Genomic DNA, 19,663 nt, shown 5'->3' with positions numbered 1-19,663 from the left:
GTTTTGGATATGATGGTAGTTCACATAAATGAAAATAAGAAGTTGTATATAGGAAACTGGAAGTATGAAAAAGCTGGATATGTATAAGCACTTTGAGCATGTGGTTTATTCTGCCATATTTTTAAAAACTGCTTAGTGAGCTGTGGGTTTGGTGCAGTGGCTAGGAGTGCAGACTTCTGCACTCCCCCACATGCAGCCAGCTTGGTGACCTTGGGCTTGCCACAGCAGTTATAAAACTGTTCTGACTGGTCAGCGATATCAGGGCTCTCTCAGCCTCAACCACCTCACAGGGTGTCTGTTGTGGGGAGAGGAATGGGAAGGCGACTGTAAGTCACTTTGAGCCTCCTTTGGGTAGGGAAAAGCGGCATATAAGAACCAACTCTCCTTCTTCTACTTGCAAGTAAAATGATGCAACTTAGAGTTCTTGTGAACATGCCATGCCCTCATGATGATGGATGTAGGAGGATTCATTTTTATTAAGCTTATTATATGGGCCAAGTACCTTATAACCTACTACCAGGATTAGTCGGAGGAAGAGTGCTTGCACTCGAAAGTTCACGCCTTGAATAAACCTTTATTGGTCTTAAAGGTGCTACTGGACTCTGATTTTATTGTGCTACTTCAGACCAACACGGCTACTCATTTGAATCTACCAGGATTAGAAACATCCTAAGAGTGTAGTAATTTGAGATTCTAGAAACTCCCCCTCTGGTGTTTCAGAGTTTTGAAAACTATTTAGAGGTGATATCTAATAATATGGAATCCAGTTTCTCAAGCAGGAATTTGATATCCTCCCTCCCCCAAATCCTGCCCATTTCAGTCAAAAGTTACTGTGGTATAATTGTTAAAAGTAGGGACTTGACTGGCATAGGTTTTCATCCCAGTTTGGTCGTAGTGCTTTCTGGGTGAGTTTAAATAAGTCTTTGTATTTTAGCTTCACCCATCTAATATGGTTATTGTAAGAATACATATCTATGTTTGCTGCCCTTTGTTAATCTGAGAAAGATCAGGATAAAAATGACCGGTAGAAATCAGTTTTGATAATACAAGTTGAACTATTTAGAAAAGCTGAAAATAATTTCAGATGTATAGTCGGTGCTGTGGCAACCAATATGTGTACATATTAATGTCATCATCCTGGTCATCTGGATGGTACTCATGAGACACCACGATATCTCTCTCTTGTGTGTCTGAGCTGTTTTGGGGCTGAGTTTTGATAAGTAATATGGATTCTATACTTTATTATCTTTTTAGGCAAGATACCATTCACATAGTTGTTCTTAATTAGATTTGGTGGCTTCCTGCCACTGTGAGTAGTTGTCATGGGACTGCATGGTAGCTGATCTATGCAGGTCTTACAGTAGGAGTGGGCCACATTAACAAATTCCAAAGACTGCCCTCATTAAAAGTCACCGAGAAACTGAGGGAAGGATTACAGTGGTGCATATGTTTGCTGCTTGGATTTATAGTTCTTGTATGTATACAAGCTATACATACAAGGGTATGTAGGATGGCTACTCAGGTTTCCCAAATGCAGATAACCTAATTTTTCTGTTTTGGAAATGGCTAATTATACAAGTGAAGCACATTAATTCTTGTGTTATATGCTAGTTGCTTTGCATCTATTGAAGAAGAAGAGTTGATTCTTATATGCCGCTTTTCTCTACCCGAAGGAGTCACAAAGTGGCTTACATTCACCCATTCACCTTTCCTTTTCTCTCCCCACAACAGACACCCTGTGAGGTAGGTGAGGCTGAGAGAGCCCTGATATTACTGCTCAGTCAGAACAGCTTTATCAGTGCTGTGGTGAGCCCAATGTCACCCAGCTGGCTGCATGTGGGGGAGCGCAGAATCAAACCTGGCTCGCCAGATTAGAAGTCCTCACTCCTAACCACTACACCAAACTGGCTGTAACTGCAACAAAAAAGATTAGCCTATCTTTACCTGATACATTGCTTGTGCCAGAATGTGCTCAGGCTGTTGCCTTAGACAACAGCAGAACATCTCTGGAAGAGATAAGGACAAAGCAAAGCATTGTATTCTATGGTGTCTAGATTTGTTGCTCCAAAAAACTTAGGCTCTGCAACTGTTGTGCAATGGAAATTCCTGTGTAGGAGGAGGTTGTTTGTTAAACTTGTAATGTTTTTTAACTTTTGTATAAAAGTCCTCACAAAATCTGTTGTCAGTCATTTCAGTAGTTATTTTTCATATTGGGAGAATGCATAACATGCAGTCTTCTCAGTGTGCAGAGATCTTGTGGTTGGGTAGGAAGGGACTAGTTGAGGAAACATGACTTCCCCGTCTTGACAGGGTGCACCTTCAGGCTGCACAGTAAGTCAGGAACATGGGAGAGATTCTGGGTGCCTCCATGAATAGTTGAGGCCCAGGTCACAAAGGTAGCTTACCAGGCATTTTTCCACCTCTGCTAGGCAAAGTTACCAGTGTCCTATCTGGCCCCAGATCACCTAGCCATGATGATCCACATGATGGTCATCTTCAGGTTAGATTTTTGTAACTTACTCTATGCTGGTCTGTCCTTATCCTGGGCTGATTTTGCACTTGTTTATTCCGTTGTGGATCCTGCTGAATTCAGATTGATTTTAACTCGGATCTTCCTCTATCCCCCCCTCCCCATTGAAACAGAAAACTTTAGGGAAACTCAGAAGGGGGGGGGGAAGCCACGCGCAGCAGGAGCCTTTTTATTTCTTTTCTTGAAATCAGGGGGGGATTAATGACAGCAGAGGAGGGGGAATGAATCCAAGAGGAAAATCTCTGCTGAGAGAAGTTAGGGCTTCCCCTTTAAGGGAAACCTTGCAGCCTGGGAACGAGGAAGCCTTTGAACTGACGCCCTGGCCAATCAGGGTTTTTCTACAGTATTGGAGGCCCCAGGTAGCTAGTTTGTTTGGGTCAAGCGGAGAGCTGCACCTTTACTCATGATTTTTCAAATAGTGAGGTTTATACCCACTCCAGAATATTGTGGTGGAAGGTAGGGTCACTCTGGATCAATCCTGCTTGTTGCAGAGGGAAAATTTAAATCACCCAAAATCAAAATGAAAATCGTAGACAGCAGGGACTATCAATCTGGAATTGGAATAAAAACTCCATGCAGTTTCAGCCCTGGACTCAGAAATTAAAGTTGGTACAAAATGCACCTGCCCAGGCCTCATGGGGGACTCCTTGGAGAACCTGCATTCGACTTGTTCTCCAGCACCTGCATTGGTTACCAATTGAGCTCCAGATCAAGTTTAAGGTGTTGGTTCTAATCTTCAAGGCCTTACATGGCTTGGGACCTTTGTACTGAAGGAATGCCTCTCTGTATTGCTTTTAAAAAATGAAAACTGGAAATGGCCTAATAACATTCAATGGCATATCCAGATTTTGTCAAATCTGGCTAGCCAGGCAGTATGGCTTCCCTGTACAGGTAGATCTGTTTCAGGTCAGCTCCACAAAATAGTAACTGCACTTATAGTCATACCACCGTTCTGGTATGTTTTGTCAATGACTATACTATAAGTAATGATAATTCCACTAGGCCTATGGTTGAGGCCAGGAAATTAACACTTAGACAACACAGGGCTCCCTCCTCACAAACCCGATAATGTACTATCCTCAAACCAACTACCCAGCAGAAATGAAGTTCCTCTCTATAGGAACCTAATAGAGGTAGTTTAATAAATAATATAAATTAATATAATTAATATCATTGAAATGTTTAATTGTTATCAATTGTTATACATTTAACTGTATTACATGTACATGCCTGTTGTTATCTGCCCTGAGCTAACTGAGAAGGGTAGGCTATAAAAGATGATGATGATGATGATGATGATGATATTTAGAAGGGTATTTCTATTTAATATTAATGTAGCCATAATCCTTCTACTCCTGTGAGTAAGCACCATACCTTAAGTGCAGCTTGACAGTTATTATAAATTATTTAGAAATATGAAATTGTTGTAATTCATTTGAATATTCCCCCCCCCCCCAGTAATTTATGAAAGTTGAGCTAATTGTTCTCAGATGGCAAATCTACAGAAATTTCTGCGCAAAATAAGTCTGTTATTTTCAAAATAAAGCTGATAGAAAAAAATTATTCTAGATTAGTGTCTCAAATGAGATAACAGGATTGGACCCTTGTATTCACAAAATAGTCAACTACAAAGAAATGAAAAATTATGATAATTATAGAAAAAGAAATGGCTGTACTTTTTTATTCATCACTGTATTTGTTTCTTCGGTGTGAAGGAACATTGTGTCACCTAACTTTTCAACATAAACATCTCATGTTCGATCATTTCTAGGAGTAAGGTGAAGGAAGACATCTTTTAAAATAACCTATTCCAACTCCATGTATAATTCATACATTAAATTAACTTGAAGTGAGAACAAAGGAATCAAATTAGCGATTGTGAACTTCAGACATAATGTATATCCAATAACTGAGCATCATATATTCTTGGATAATCTAGATTTATACGTATTCTTGATTAAGCCAATATTAGGTATCCTTGTTTCACTTTCTAATCCTTTTATAGGTGTCCATATCTAATCTGGAAATCTTACGACTGTGTAATTGGCTGTTTAAGAGCTGAGAGAACAAGATCTGGCAACGTCTAATCTAAAATGTCTCCTGGAAAGTATATAAGCTTAAAGGATTTCAGTGAATTGTGTATGAAGAAACTTGGTTCCAGTATTAGCAGACAAAGGTCCTTAATTGCTCCAAGTTTGTTTTTAGATGAAATTTTGAGAGGAAATCTTGCTAATTTGTGTTTTACGAGGCAGGCTGTACTAATGGAAGTTTTTAAGAATTATTGGTTAATTCTCAAAGCCTTTCTTTTAGCTGTTCTCAAATTAGAACACTAAAGTATGCTGCCTAGGGAGGATATAGAGTTCTGTTTTTCTTGAGGCATAACCTGATGCTGATCATGATGTCCTATGTCTGAATGGGACCCAACAAGGAGTCTACAAGTGTGTCTGAGCATTTAAATAAGGATTAAAGAATTTACAAATGCCTTCAAGCAGTAGGTGGTCTCTATGATACATAATAAAATTTGAGTCCAATAACAACTTTAAAACAACAAAGATTTATTCAATCTGAGAAAGCATGCATGTTCATGAAAGCGCACGCCTTGAATAAACCTTTGAATATATTAGATTTCAGTAGACCTCATTGTATGTTTGTATGTACACTATACATCAACATGGGAAATACTGCATTTTGCAGTAAGTTGATTACATGTTCAAAGCCAAGTCATAGAATCATAGAATCATAGAATCATAGAGTTGGAAGGGTCCATACAGGCCATCTAGTCCAACCCCCTGCTCAACGCAGGATTAGCCCTAAGCATCCTAAAGCATCCAAGAAAAGTGTGTATCCAACCTTTGCTTGAAGACTTCCAGTGAGGGGGAGCTCACCACCTCCTTAGGCAGCCTATTCCACTGCTAAACTACTCTGACTGTGAAAAACCTTTTCCTGATATCTAGCCTATATCGTTGTACTTGAAGTTTAAACCCATTACTGCGTGTCCTCTCCTCTGCAGCCAGCAGAAACAGCATCCTGCCCTCCTCCAAGTGACAACCTTTCAAATACTTAAAGAGGGCTATCATGTCCCCTCTCAACCTCCTTTTCTCCAGGCTGAACATTCCCAAGTCCCTCAACCTATCTTCATAGGGCTTGGTCCCTTGGCCCCAGATCATCTTCGTCGCTCTCCTCTGTACCCTTTCAAGTCTGTACCCTTTCAAGTCCTCACATTTTTTTTAGTATTAACAGCAATATTTTTTTACAAAGTGTATGAAAGTGATGCTAGTGCATCTCTGTAGTCAAGGCATTGTTGTTTAACCTTGCATAAACAAGGCTGATAACTCATATTGCTAGCAGTCAGACCTTGGGATGGGCATGAATCTGAAAATTGTGTTTTGATTCAGGGTGTTCCTTAACCTGAGCCAAAAGTCCCTGCTCACACGCTAGGTTTAAATGGCCTAAACTGAACTGGAAAAAATTTGGGAAATTTGGGGGAGATTGGGGGAGGATATACCAGGTCAAGTTCGTGACAAATTTTGGCTTGTGTACTGGTTTGAGATCCTTCCTGTTTAAAACCAAAATGGCAGAAACAGCCCCCTTCCAAGAGGAAAGATTTTCTCTCAATTTCTATTTACCTTTCTGACTAAGCATCCCTAGTGGTCTGTTTTCTTCTCTCCTAAAGAATTTTGGCTGTCCCCAGAAGGCTGGTACTCTTTAACTTGTGCCCAATAACACCTGTAGTTTTCTTGAGATTTATCTGAGGGCATTTTTGCACATTAAAAAAATAGCATCATCATCATCATCATCATCATCATCATTATTATTATTATTATTATTATTATTATTATTATTATTATTATTATTTCAATATATTTCCCGCCACTCCCAAATGGCTCGTGTCTTAAAAACCCCATTAAAACTCCCATTAAAAGACTTTAAAATGTCACAACATGGCGGCACAATAATAAGATCCCCTTCCTACCCCCATTCCTAAAAAAGGGGGGGTGGAGGAGAAGGAGGTCAATGATGTTCAAGAAGCCCGGGGGAGAGCAGTCGATGTACCCCAGCAGCCCTAGCCTCAACCATAGACCTGGCGGAAGAGCTCCGTCTTGCAAGCCCTGCAGAACGCAGGGCCCGCAGCTCACCTGGGAGCTCATTCCACCAGGTGGGGGCCAGGACCGAAAAGGCCCTGGCCCTGGTCGAGGCTAGGCGTGCTTCCCTGGGGCCGGGAACGACCAGAAGATTCTCACTCGCAGAGCCCTGCGGGGGGCATAGGGCACTAGGCGGTCCCTCAGGTATGTGGGTCCCAGCCCGCGTAAAGCCTTAAAGGTTAAAACCAGAACCTTGAACCGGGTCCGGACAGCAATTGGTAACCAGTGCAGCTGCCTCAGCACAGGCTAGATGTGGGCCCTCCAAGGTGTGCCGGTGAGGACCCTAGCAGCTGCATTTTGTACTAGCTGGAGTTTCCGGATCAGAGACAGGGATAGGCTCACATAGAGCGAGTTACAGAAATCTAATCTGGAGGTGACCGTTGCATGGATCACAGTGGCCAGGTGTTCGGGGGACAGGTAGGGCGCTAGTAGCCGAGCTTGGCGAAGATGGAAAAATGCCTGGCCGGCTACTTTCCTGACCTGTGCCTCCATAGTCAGGGAGGCATCAATGGTCACACCCAAGTTTCTGGCCTGGGACGCGATGGTAAGATGCGCCCCTGGCAGGGTGGGTAAATGCGCTTCCTGTTCCTGCCCCCTACTTCCGAGCCACAGGACCTCCGTCTTGGAGGGGTTGAGTTTCAGGCGACTCTGCTCAAACCATTCTGTCACCACTTCCAAACATCTGGCGAATGGTTCCGGGGGGGAGTCTGGGTGGCCATCCATGAGGAGATAGAGCTGGGTGTCATCAGCGTACTGATGGCAGCCCAACCCAAAACTCCGTACCAGCTGGGCCAGAGGGTGCATGAAGATGTTAAATAGTGTGGGGGAGAGAACCGCGCCCTGTGGGACCCCACAAGGGAGTCCATAAGGGCGCGAGAGCTCATCCCCCACTGCAACCCTCTGGGTCCGGTTCTGGAGGAAGGAGTGTATACAGTGCAAGGCTGTACCCCGTATCCCCGTATCGGCGAGGCGGTGGACCAATATCTCATGGTCCACGATGTCGAAAGCAGCCGACAGATCCAGAAGGACCAGCACGGCTGACCCGCCTCTATCCAGCTGCCGACAGAGATCATCCAGCAGGGCGACCAACACCGTCTCCACCCGTGGCCAGGGCGGAAGCCAGACTGATATGGATCGAGTGCCGAAGTTTCATCCAAGAAAGCTAGGAGCTGGTCCGCTGCAGCCCTTTCCACCACCTTGCCCAGGAACGTTAGGTGCAACACTGGGCAGTAGTTGGCAGGGTCCTGCGGGTCCAGCATTGGTTTTTTCAGGAGAGGGCGAACCACCGCCTCCTTCAGCCGCTCGGGGAATTCCCCGGAACTCAGGGAAAGGTTGATAATATCCCTGAGTTGGCCTCCTATCCCCTCTCCGCTCCCCTTGAGAAGCCAAGAGGGACAGGGATCAAGGGGGCAGGTGGTCGCCCTGACCGACCCCAGCAACTTGTCCACTTCGGAAGAAGAGAGCCGTCTGAAGCCATCAAACCTCGCTGCCAAAGATGACCAACAGGTCTCCAGTTCGTTTACTGTATTAATTGTGACAGGAAGGTCACGGCGAAGCGACAAGACTTTATCTGCAAAAAAGCTTGCTAATGCCTCGCAGCCAAGTGCCAATTGACTAATATTTTGGCGCCCCTGAAGGGCGGTGGGGGATCTAACTACCCTAAATAATTGGGCCGGGCGAGAGCTTGCGGACGCGATTTCCGTAGCGAAGAACTCTCGCTTCGCCACTTTCACCGCCATCTCATACGCCCTCATAAGCGTGCGATAAGATGTTCCTGCAGCTTCGTCGCGAGTCTTCCGCCACACTCGCTCTAGTCGTCTCACCTCCCTCTTCTTTTCCCGGAGCACCCCCGTGTACCAGGGGGCCCGTTTGAGTTGAGGGCAGAGAGGACGCTTAGGGGCAATCTCATCTATAGCGGCTGTCAGATGGGACTGCCAGTCCTCTACTAACGCCACCAGTGAGTTGCCAGGAGGCATCGGGTCCCGCAGAGCATTACGGAAACCAATTGGATCCATGAGTCTCTGCGGGCGGGCAAAAGTGCGCCCGCCGCCCAACTGGGGAGGAGGTGGCATCCCAAGCCGGGCCCACAGGACATAGTGGTCTGACCATGGCACGGCCAAAGCTGGCTCCAGAACCACCTCTATCCCGGCACTGAAAATCAAGTCAAGCGTGTGGCCGGCGTGATGAGTGGGACCGGCAACAAATTGCGAGAGCCCTAGTGTCGCCATGGATGACACCAGGTCCCCACCAAGTCCTGAAGTGGGCGAGTCCGCGTGGACGTTGAAGTCACCCAGGATTAAGAGCCTAGGGAACTGCAACGCCCAGGCAGCCGCCGCCTCCAGCAGGCGGGGCAGGGCATCTGGTGGCGCGTTGGGCGGACGGTATACCAGCCAGATGGCCGCGCTCTTGACCGAGCCCCACCCAATACCGACACACTCCACTCTACTGATTTCCGGCACCGGGAGAACCCTGCAGGCGAGAGTCTCCCGGGCCAGAATTGCCACCCCCCTCCCCTCTTATGGGTCCGAGATTGGTGTAGGACCGAGAATCCTGGGGGGGGGGCAGTTCTTTCAAAGCCACCGACTCCCCCTCCCTCACCCAGGTCTCAGTCACGCAAGCAAGGTCCGCCCCCGACTGCAAAGAAGTGCTGCAGAGTGGAGGTCTTGTTCTTAATCGACCTTGCATTGCACAGGACCAAGATCGGACCCTCCCTAGCCTCCACCCTCACAGCCCTGGGATGGGATGGAGGTTAGAAGGGGATCGAGCACACCCAGGGCGCCGGCTGTGTCTCCACCGCCAGATCCTATGCGGGACACCAGTGCTCCCACCCCTTCTCTTGTCCAACCTCCTCCCCCAGCCATAGCGCCCATGGCCCATGATCGTTTGGATCCTGGCCCCAGCATCTGCCAGTTCTCCCAGGCGACCCTCCCTCTCCATGTGCCCCCCTCGAGAGAGAGAACGTCAATCCTAACTCCTATGCTAAGTCCCGCCTACTCCCCAGCTGCACTAACCCTCCCTAACCCTCCCGACCCCACTAACTCTGTCACCACCCTCCCCCCCTCCCCCACCCTAATCTAACAGCTGGAGAGGTGGGCAGCACCGTGGGGTGAGATCCCGCCTATCTCAGGGGTTCTCTCTGCCCCCAGCTCGTCCCCACCTAATTTAGCTGAACCTAGCTCCCAATTATCATTCCTCTCTCAATGATGGTCACTAACACCTTCCTATCACCTCAGGAGAGGTCCTAGGCCACAGCAGCAAGAAAAGAGCAAAAAAAAGGATTTGAGATGAAATTCAGCCTTCTGCCACCAGATGGTGCAAGGGAGGCGAGCACTAAAACTCAGAATCCCTACTCTGGCCAATATCTCAGTCACCACTGGGTGGCGCCCAAGAGACACGATTCTCCACTCCAGTTTCGGCTGAGTTCTTAAAGCAGCAGCGCCACAGTCCTCCTCGTCCTCAAGGTTACCATCCAACCGGGGAAGGAACCGCCCGGGACTCCAGCGCCATGGCGTAATGCTATTAAATAATGCACCTCCAGTTATTCCTCACCTCCTGGCTCTCCCCCTTCCCTCTGCCGCCTTCTCACGCTTCTGGGCACTCTGCATGCCGACTTGAAATGGTGGAGTAGAGGAATGCGTTATACACATGACTCTCCTCTGCCTGTCAGTCAAGCCAGGCAGCCAATCACCTTTCTCTCTGTTTTAAAAGGGCCCGTGACGCAAGCTAATATTTTTCAAAGTAAAACTTCTCCGTTTAGATACCTATGCATTTAATCATAGATCTAATCATAGATGCATAGTGCTTTTTTGAATGCCACCCCTTTTGGAATCATTACACTTGAAGCAACCTTGTTCCCGATTTTAGGGGTGGAGGACTTTAGAGAGGCATGCTTTGTGTGTTAACAGGTGGGCAATTATTTTTTTTTTTTTGCTTTGCCTGGGTGATTTAACGCATATTCGTTGCTCCAGGCCATTTGTTAAAAAAAGAAAAAAGAAAATCCCAATCTCCGGTAGAAGGCAGAGGGAGGCTAGAGCGGGCACTGGAGGCCGAGTTAGCTCTGCTTCTGCTCCGCACATTTCCCTAGCATATGGCTTGCAGGTTGCTCTTCTCTCACTTGCACCAGATAGTTGGGGGAATCCACTTTTTGGAATTCCCCAACTTGCTTTAAAATGGAGGATGTGGCTGCCAGTTTTCTGCTGGGACACTGGATATTGGCGGCGTTATACAAAACACCAAAAATATGGCATCTGCAAAAGATAAGCCTTTCATTTTATTTTATGGGTGCGGAATGGCCCCGAGTCTTTAAGATTTCACAAGGCAATTACTAACAAAACCAGACCTAGTATCTTTGCATGCTGCTCAGCTGATGTTAACCAATCAGTTCTCTTGGAACAGCCTGTCACTCAAGGCTGTTCTGGTTCTGTGAAGAATTAACCCTTCACGGTTCTTTATCTGTTTACATTACAATTCTAAGCTTTTAAAAGTACACTTTGTCATCCGTCTTAATATTGCCCCATTACCTTAAGTGCAGGACACAGTTTGGAACAAAATGGACAAATATGGATGTCAACCAGGCATTAGCTTGGGAAATCAGTTTCAAGATGAGTCAGAGTGACTGGCTGGCTATTAGTCCCTCCTTGCCCTGAAGTGGTGCAAGGCTTTAGAACAATGGATCACCTAGGACCTATTAACTCAGTATAATCCCTTCAGCAGCTAAGTCTGATTTCCTCTTCACCCATTACTCTTGATTAATCATTGCTTAAGTCTGGTGCTTGTACAGCCATCAAACCTCTCCCACATTTTTGTCTATCTCCAGTAGGACTCATCAACTCATTGTCCTCTGGCAGTGAGTCGACCTGCCTTATAAATATGTCTGCCATAGCAGTGTTTATGTGTGTTCTTGAATTGTCTTCTTACCCTCACTTGCATGTGGATGTTCTATGTTTCACTTCCCAAAATACTGACCACTTCCTTTTTTGACTTTCACAAGCTTCATGAGGATCAGTAAATAGCACTCTTCCCTAAAAATCTTTCCCCTTTCCCCTGCCTTTCTTAGTTTGTGCTTCTGTTTGCTGTGTGTATCCACATTTTATTATGTTTTCCTTTTATATTTCTAATAATAAAAACCCTACCAGTTGAAACCTGCCTGTTATTTTTTACCGTTCCTATAGGGACAAATCCCTGTATATATAGTTGGAATTTCCAATTACCACCTCTCGCTCTGTCTCTAAGCTAATTTTCCAAAATTAAATGGAGAATATCTACTTTGGGTAACTGTCTCATATTACTCAGACTCTATCACCTATAGCTCACCTTGCAGGTGTTTAACAGGTAATGTGTCAAAGTCTCATCTTTTCATGTTAAGTCATATACAATTCATTGGGGTTATCTGCAGTTCTGTGAGATGCAGAATATTTGTTCCAGAAACCAGAGCAATGACCAGAATTGGCTTGGCAGCAGACTTCACAAAAAGCTATAAATAGTTTGCTTTCTGTTTTTAAAAAATATTTAATAAAAACAAGCAATACAGATATAAAAATATAATTATTAATTTCAATGTTTGTTGTAATACAGAACCAATCATACATTGCACAAATGAAATTTATATATTGTAAAATGTAATTCACGCCATCTGGTTCCCCTGCCATTCCAAAAGAAGATGAAGTTTCTAGCAACATATTTTCCTAGGCCAGTTCCATGCTACCAATATTTTAGTGGCTACCAATACTTATTATTGAGAGTTCCATTTCATCTGGTGTTCCTTTGAGAGAAGGAATTATTTTTGAATCATGAGGAATATTAGTGTCTATTATTTGAGTAACCTGAAAATATGTCAAAAGGATTGAATAATGCAATATAGCCATTAAATATTGAATAAATGTCCTTACTAGGGATGTGCAAAAAAAAGTATTTTTTTCTCAGGTCTATTGTACCCCCCAAAATTCCACAAAAATCCTGGATCTCATTACCAGTATGCAGAGCCAGCTTGGTGTAGTGGTTAGGAGCACCGACTTCTAATATGGTGAGCCAGGTTTGATTCTGCGCTCCTCCACATGCAACCAGCTGGGTGACCTTGGGCTTGCCACAGTGCTTTAACACTGATAAAACTGTTCTGACCGAGTAATATCAGGGCTCTCTCAGCCCCACCTACCTCATAGAGTGTCTGTTGTGGGAAGAGGAAAGGGAAGGAAAATGTAAGCCACTTTGAGATTCCTTCAGGAAGAGAAAAGCGGCATGTAAGAACCAACTATTCTTCATATCTGGGATTTTTTGGAAATCCCAATTTTGGGGGGGTCGGGGTTGTGGTCAATAGACTTGAGAATACCAATTAATTTTTTAAAAGCCATCCTAACCCTTGGGCTGACTTGGCTTCTCCTACAGCCTGCTCTAAACCATGTTACAGGAGAAACTGGCCCCAGGATGTACATGAATGATGAGCCAGCCTTAGCCAAGGTGGCATGGAGCTCTCAGCTCCCACTGTGCCCTAACTGGTCTTCAGTATAGCTGAGTATCTTATCCATTTGGTGCCTCTATATAATTGTTTAACAGTCTTGGGGGACAAACGATCCTGCCTCTCCAGGGTCAATCAGGGTGCAGCCACCTGTACCCTGATTGCCCCTGCCCCTACAGCTCCCTCCCTCCCTTACTGAGCCCTCGCCCTTTGCCTCACAGACGTGCCTGGCTGCTACAGTCTATGAGTCTCCACGCTCCAGGGCCCTAGGTAAGAGGCCACAGGGGAGAGGAGGTCCGGGGGGAAGCTGCATGGCTGTGGAGCGGGAAGGGGCCAAGGATGGCTTCCCCCCTGGCCTGGAAGCACACCTGCTGCCTCGCTGAGGCTGCGGGTATGCTTCCAGGCCCCCGGGGAAGCTGCGGTCTCATGGGGCAGGGAAGAGGGTTGAGCCTTGCCGCCTCATCGCAGCGGGGGGGGGGGCATCTTGAAGGCTATTCTTATGAACGGGCTTTGAAGCTAGTTCCTGAATAAAAGCCAAAAGAATCCAGGTTTTGTACTCCACTATAACAGTAGCCAGTACCTCAAAAATACTGGTAAGGTTTTTTTTGGATATTTTTTTTCAGCTCAGCTTATGTCAAATTCACGACTCTTGCCCTTACTGTTCATTACATCCTCAATATAGAAGCTGTGGATATGGTTTTAGCTTTCCTATATGAGGTTCAATAGCAGACTTTTTCAGTTTTTTCACCTTTTACAGCTATATTCTTCCTAGCTATGAAATGCTGACCAATCTGTTTCCCATGATCAAAGGCTGCTATGTATCTTGGTGTCCATGATAGCAGTAACAGCCTTTGTCAAAATGCAGGTATACCCTATTACAATTTCAGTTCCATTGTGTTTTGAGCAGGTTCAAGATCACATTTGCTTTTTCCTAGTTGGGTACAGCTTTCGCTCAAATGGTGGCTAATTCCCAACATTTATTTTGCGTGACTTGTGTGCTGGTTTTATTTGTGAGAGAGATAATTATGAGAATATTTAGAAACTAGTAAAAAAGCCCATTGTATCCCAAATACAATGGGCGCTAGCAGGAGGGGGCAGAGCGAGGGACTGGCGAGGGTAGGGTGAGGAAAGGTGGCTTACCGGTGAGAGGGCTGTAGTGACGGCGGGCGGCTCCTTGGCATTGTCTTCTGGGCGGCGGCCATGTTTTTTGGCGGCGATGTGGTCTTCGAGGCTGGGGGCTCCCTTGTGCTGCGGCTTGACGCGGCGAGAGGCGCAAAGTGCAGGGAGCCCCCGGCAGCCGCGCCTGCTGATTGGCCCGGCCGATGGTCTGTCCAGAGGAAGGGGCCAATCGGCACCCTTCCTCATCCCGGACAGAGCCCGCCCTAACTCCTCCCACACAGCCCTTATGGCTTTATTTAGTCCGCGGCGCCCATGGCGCCACGGGCTGTGTTAAGATAAACAATATTGCTTGTAGATTTCAAAACATTTTCAAATAGCATACACTCCCATATGCAGGCAAACTTTTAATTTAATTTTAATTTACTCTTACATATAGCCTTCAGAAACTGCCTTGCTTCAAAGGATGATTGAAGTTGCCAGGCAATTTTATATAGCACAAGCAATTTTTTTAGCATACATTGCTAAAGACCATTTAAAGTTTAGAAAGTAATAGCCAGTGCTTGTGTTTCCTGCTATAAGTAATTGATGATTTGCTACCATAATTCCTACAGATTAGTCACAAAAATGTGTTAGTCCTAATAGTCACAAATTTTCCCAGCTTCATGAATACCAGCTGCTACATAAATCAAGGATAGATTCAATTGGGTAGCCGTGTTGGTCTAAAGTAGCACAACAAAATCAGAGTCCACTAGCCCCTTTAAGACCAACAAGGATTTATTCAAGGCCTTTGATTTCTTCCTAGTGCAGGATACTTGTCAAGGCTGGGTAGTGCATTGTCAGTAGCAACTATAGATAGAGAAAAATAAACACTAGTGCAGTGGTTCTCAACCTGGGGGTCAGGATCCCTTTGGGGTCGAATGACCCTTTCACAGGGGCCTTAGCAGGGCAAGCAGCTTGGCTATGGGGGGAGGGCGCCATCCACACAACAGCCGTGCGGGTAGATCGAGAGAGCGTTTGTCTGTCTGGAGAGGTGAAAAAAAGGGCGAGATCAGCATGGTGGGACAAGAGGCAGAACTGAATTGAGAAACCCGGGAAAAAAACAATTTATATACAGTAATGAACAATGGATCTTAATTTCTGTGAAAGAACACTTTCATAATTTTATGGTTGGGGGTCACCACAAAACGAGGAACCATTAAAGGGTCGCGGCATTAGGAAGGTTGAGAACAATTGTACTAGTGGGTCAATAGCTAAATCTGTGCCATTGGACCAAGTGACTCTCGAACTGAGAATTCAGCTGGTTTTTATCTGTATTGTCCCAAGTGTCTTAACTGTATAGCCCTACTCTTCTTGATCACACTAGTCTGTATGTTTTAATAATGCAATATCTAAATGTGTACTATTATGAGCTGGTGTGGAAGAAGGGATTTCCATATTGCAATAATCCTATGAGAGTCACAATCTATCCAGTGTAGGCTGTATCACTTTGTTAAAAAGTTGTCAACAGTCATATTGGTCCATACAAGGTTCAAAAATAAGAACAAAATCCATGTACTACCATTTATTGTACAAGCTTTTGAGCTCATCAGAACTTTTCATCAGTGTCAGGCTTCCAGCTTTCACAGGCTAAAGTAAATGAATTATTCAAGACTAGTAATCAAGCCCACTGTACTAAAAATACAGTGGGTGCTAGGCCAGGGAGCCCCCAGCAGCTGCGCGCAGCGCAGCTGCCGGGGGCTCCGTGGCCAGTGGCCTGATGCGGCGAGAGGCGCTGCGCGCGACTGCCGGGGGCTCCCTTGTCGCCGGGCGAGCAATCGGAGGGCCCAATCGGATTGGGCCCTCCGATTGCCAGTCCGGAGGAAGGGGCCAATCGGCACCCTTTCTCATCACGGACTGAGCCCGCCCTAACTCCTCCTACTCTGCCCTTACCAAATTATTTCGTCCGCGGCGCCCGTGGCGGTGCGGGCGGTTTCAAGATTCCATTGATCTGGGATTAATTTGCTCTTCAACCACTATGAATAAAGCCTAACCCATCTGTGTATCTCAGCCACCTCAGTCTATGTAGCCCAGCCCCGGATTCTGCTTCTTGATCACTTTAAAGTAAAGGGATATTAGGAGCTAACATTTTCATATATGTTTGAAATATGGATGATGATGTTGATAGATTCTTCTATTCGAAGCTAGAATATTAATATGCCTGCTGAATTCTATGTAGATGCAAGTAGATCCCGCAGACTTGCCTGAAAGCAGTGTGGCTCCTATTCACGCACATAGGGTATGCTGTAGTGTTACAGACAGGAACAGAGATGCACAAAAACAATTCTTTTCTCTTATTACAGTAGCTTGATTTGTATGCCAGGCTCCCAAACATATATAATATCAATTGACTTGGTAAATGCTGTTCCTTTGTTTGTTTTCTGAAACTACAGAACCCTAGAGACAAGCCTACTCAGTTCCCTTTTAGCTATTTCACATGCTCTGCCAGTGATAAAATCCCAGTTCAGTATTGACTGCGGAAGATGCTTCATCAAGTGTTTTACGTGGGTAGGCTCTCAGCACAGCTCCTATTTTGGGTTTCTTTCTTTGAACTCTGCTTGGTTCATCCCTGCCCTTTCAGTGCTAATCCCTACAGCTGTTACTAATTTTCCAATTGGCATTTATTTTTATAAGATCTCTGGTTTATAGAAGAAGAAACAAGAGATGCTGGCTGGTTAGGAAGTTCTTGCCACCATTTCAGCCTCCTTAGTTTCCTCAACAGTTTGCCCTTTCTTTCTCCCCACTTTGGTGTATTAACCTATGCATTGCCAGGCAATGAGAAAAGGTCTATAGCTCTAGTACAATAGCTTTTGTTATGGAAGCATTTCCCTCTTCCTATACAAAAGAGAAAAGCCAACAACTGAAGAACATCTTTGTAAGCAAAGCAGTAGCTTAGAATGTTTTGAAAGACTCTTTGAAATTGCTCTTTGTCTGGGAAGGCTACAGTTGTTACTTTTATTCTTTCAAATGTAGTATTAGCTCAAAATGTCTAGAGTTTCTATTCCACAGAGAGAGAGAGAGGCTAATTGGAGGAATATAAAAGCTGAAACTACAGTCAAGCTGTCATTAATAGAAGGCTCACAGTACATCAGATATCCACATTATCATTTAGGATGTGATTGTTGTCATAAAGATACTGGATTAGTAGCTAGCTTTGATTATTCTCATACTTTTTATAGCATCACCAAGCAACTGAGTTGGGAATGTGTATATGATTTATCACATCTGTGAAGATTAGCCAAATTATCTGTTTATATGATATATATATTCTTGGGATTAGATGACTAATTTAGACTAGGAATGCTGTCAGTATAATAGGCTCTCTATTAAACTATCAGATCTATTTAAGTGATAACGCAAGGACTAAAGGACTGTAAATTTTTGGATATTGAAATAAATTGAAGAATACTCCAAAAAAAGCAGATCTTAATGAATGAGCAAATATCTATCATCCTTTTTTATAGTACATATGAACTGCTACTAGAAAAGCAGACACCCATGTTGCTAAGCATCTATCTAATCTGCGATACATGGTTGGCAATAGCAGCTGGCATGTGAGCTTCAGCCTGTTATGAGTTGGAGATGTGCTTGACTACTGGCGTATAACTGCCTTAAGTGTTTGGAATGAAATGCTCTACTTCCTGTTTCTGTGACTACTTTAACTGGTACAAAAGGGAGAAGATGAAGAACTGCCACCTAGGGAAGAGTTCTGGTGGAACCGGTACTGCCTCCTGGATATGTGCTGAGATGGCAATATTGCTGTGGACTTTGACTTGAGCCTTGTGTTTAGCATAAGAAACCACGAAAGTGACCAGTTAGTTTTAATGCTAATTCGTTGTGGCTTAAAATAATGAGCTAGAAAATGGTATGCTCTGAAGTCTTTCCTCAAACTCATAGAGGAATCCCAGAACACAAAGTGCTGCTTTCCCTTGTGGTGAAGAGGGAGTGAATTTCATCTACCTAACACTGTTATTTTGATTCATAATTGTGCTGCTTTATAATACCTGTATCATCTTTGTCAATCAACATGTGTTTCGATCCTGTTCAGGAATACATTACAACTACAGGTTTGTCCTGTGGTGCCTGTTTGATTTTTGTAACACTAAAAGTTGGGAAATATGATGCTCAAGCTGGTAAGTGCGCAAGCCAAAGATAAGCCTTGCGACAGGGAATTTCTGACTGTAGAAGTATGATTACTTTGCAGGAATTTGCAACACTGACCAGGGAACTCAATGGATGTCGAGAACAGCTTCTGGAAAGAGAAGAAGAGATCTCAGAGTTGAAGGCAGAGCGCAATAACACAAGGGTGAGTTGAGGTTAACTTTTGGTTTTTAAATCCTCCTGGCCTGTTGGCAGCCTGATCTGGAGGAAACACTCCCCACTTCTGTCACAAGGAGCACAAGATCTGTTTAAAGTATAGTTGGTTTCCCTGATTAATCTATGGAAGACTCACAGTCTTCCATCTCAATAAGGTTTAACAGATCATAAAGCTTTCTGTGGAATTTCCTACCCAGTGATAGTTTGCTAGGAGACTGGTATTCTTGATTGAATGTTTAGGGTTTAGCATAATCTCTGTAAAATCCAATTTAATTTCTATAGAACATTGCTGTTGTCTTTCATTCTTATTACAGTATAGCTTGTTTTCATGCTTGTAAAAGCAGTTCACCTCTACATCACAACAGTATTTTGGATCTCTAAGTTTGCTGAGAAACCTTTGTCTGTAGCATCCTCACTGTGTTTATGTAGTGTCATCAAGTAGCAATCGATTTATGGCAATTCCCATAGGGTTTGCAGGGCAAGATACTAACAGAGGTGATTTGCCATTGCATAACAATCTAGGAATTCTTTGGTAGACTCCCATTCAGATAATAGCCAGGGCTGACTCTGCTTGGCTTCCACTGTCTGATGAGATCAGGCTAACCTGGGCCATCCAGGTCAGAACATCCCCATCAGATGCAAATGGTTGCCTTCTTGGGCAGTTTTGAAGGTACCTTTAAAATTTGGTGCTTACATTTGGACCTCAGGCTTTGTTTTCACATTGCTGCACTAATGCTTTTTTAAGTAGCTTGCTCTCAAAGTGCAGTAGAACATGAGTTGAAGATTATGATTGTCCTTGTGATGGCTCTCTCCAGCCTTGTATGGTGAGAGATGGGGGGGGGGGTTGAATGTCGGCTCCTAGCCTGCTTTTAAAGTGGGCTTTACCCCTGGTTATATATAATTTCATGTTCCTAGGTCATTGGGCTTTGAATTTAAAACACCCTGTATATGGCAACTGTAGCACGCTAACTGTTAGGGAAGTAGTACATACTGCTTATCACCTCTGAGGATGGAAATAGTGTGGCAATAAAACCTGATAATCTTTAGTGATGTCTTGAAAGTAACAAG

At 44.6% G+C, this 19,663-nt stretch overlaps 1 protein-coding gene across 10 annotated transcripts in view; it reads left to right on the top strand.

The window, feature by feature from the left end:
• The window catches only part of PPFIA4 (PPFI scaffold protein A4), a 146,379-nt gene that overhangs the window by 54,833 nt on the left and 71,883 nt on the right, over positions 1-19,663 (top strand). For all 10 annotated transcript variants that reach the window (XM_077335126.1, XM_077335121.1, XM_077335123.1 and 7 more), the window contains one exon: positions 18,483-18,584. In XM_077335126.1, the coding sequence (XP_077191241.1) occupies positions 18,483-18,584 (102 nt within the window). The remainder of the gene's footprint in view (positions 1-18,482; positions 18,585-19,663) is intronic.

This window comes from Paroedura picta, chromosome 4 (genome assembly GCF_049243985.1).
Source record: "Paroedura picta isolate Pp20150507F chromosome 4, Ppicta_v3.0, whole genome shotgun sequence".
In the NCBI taxonomy this organism is placed as follows: domain Eukaryota; kingdom Metazoa; phylum Chordata; class Lepidosauria; order Squamata; family Gekkonidae; genus Paroedura; species Paroedura picta.
This window is presented reverse-complemented; position numbering and strand designations above follow the sequence as displayed.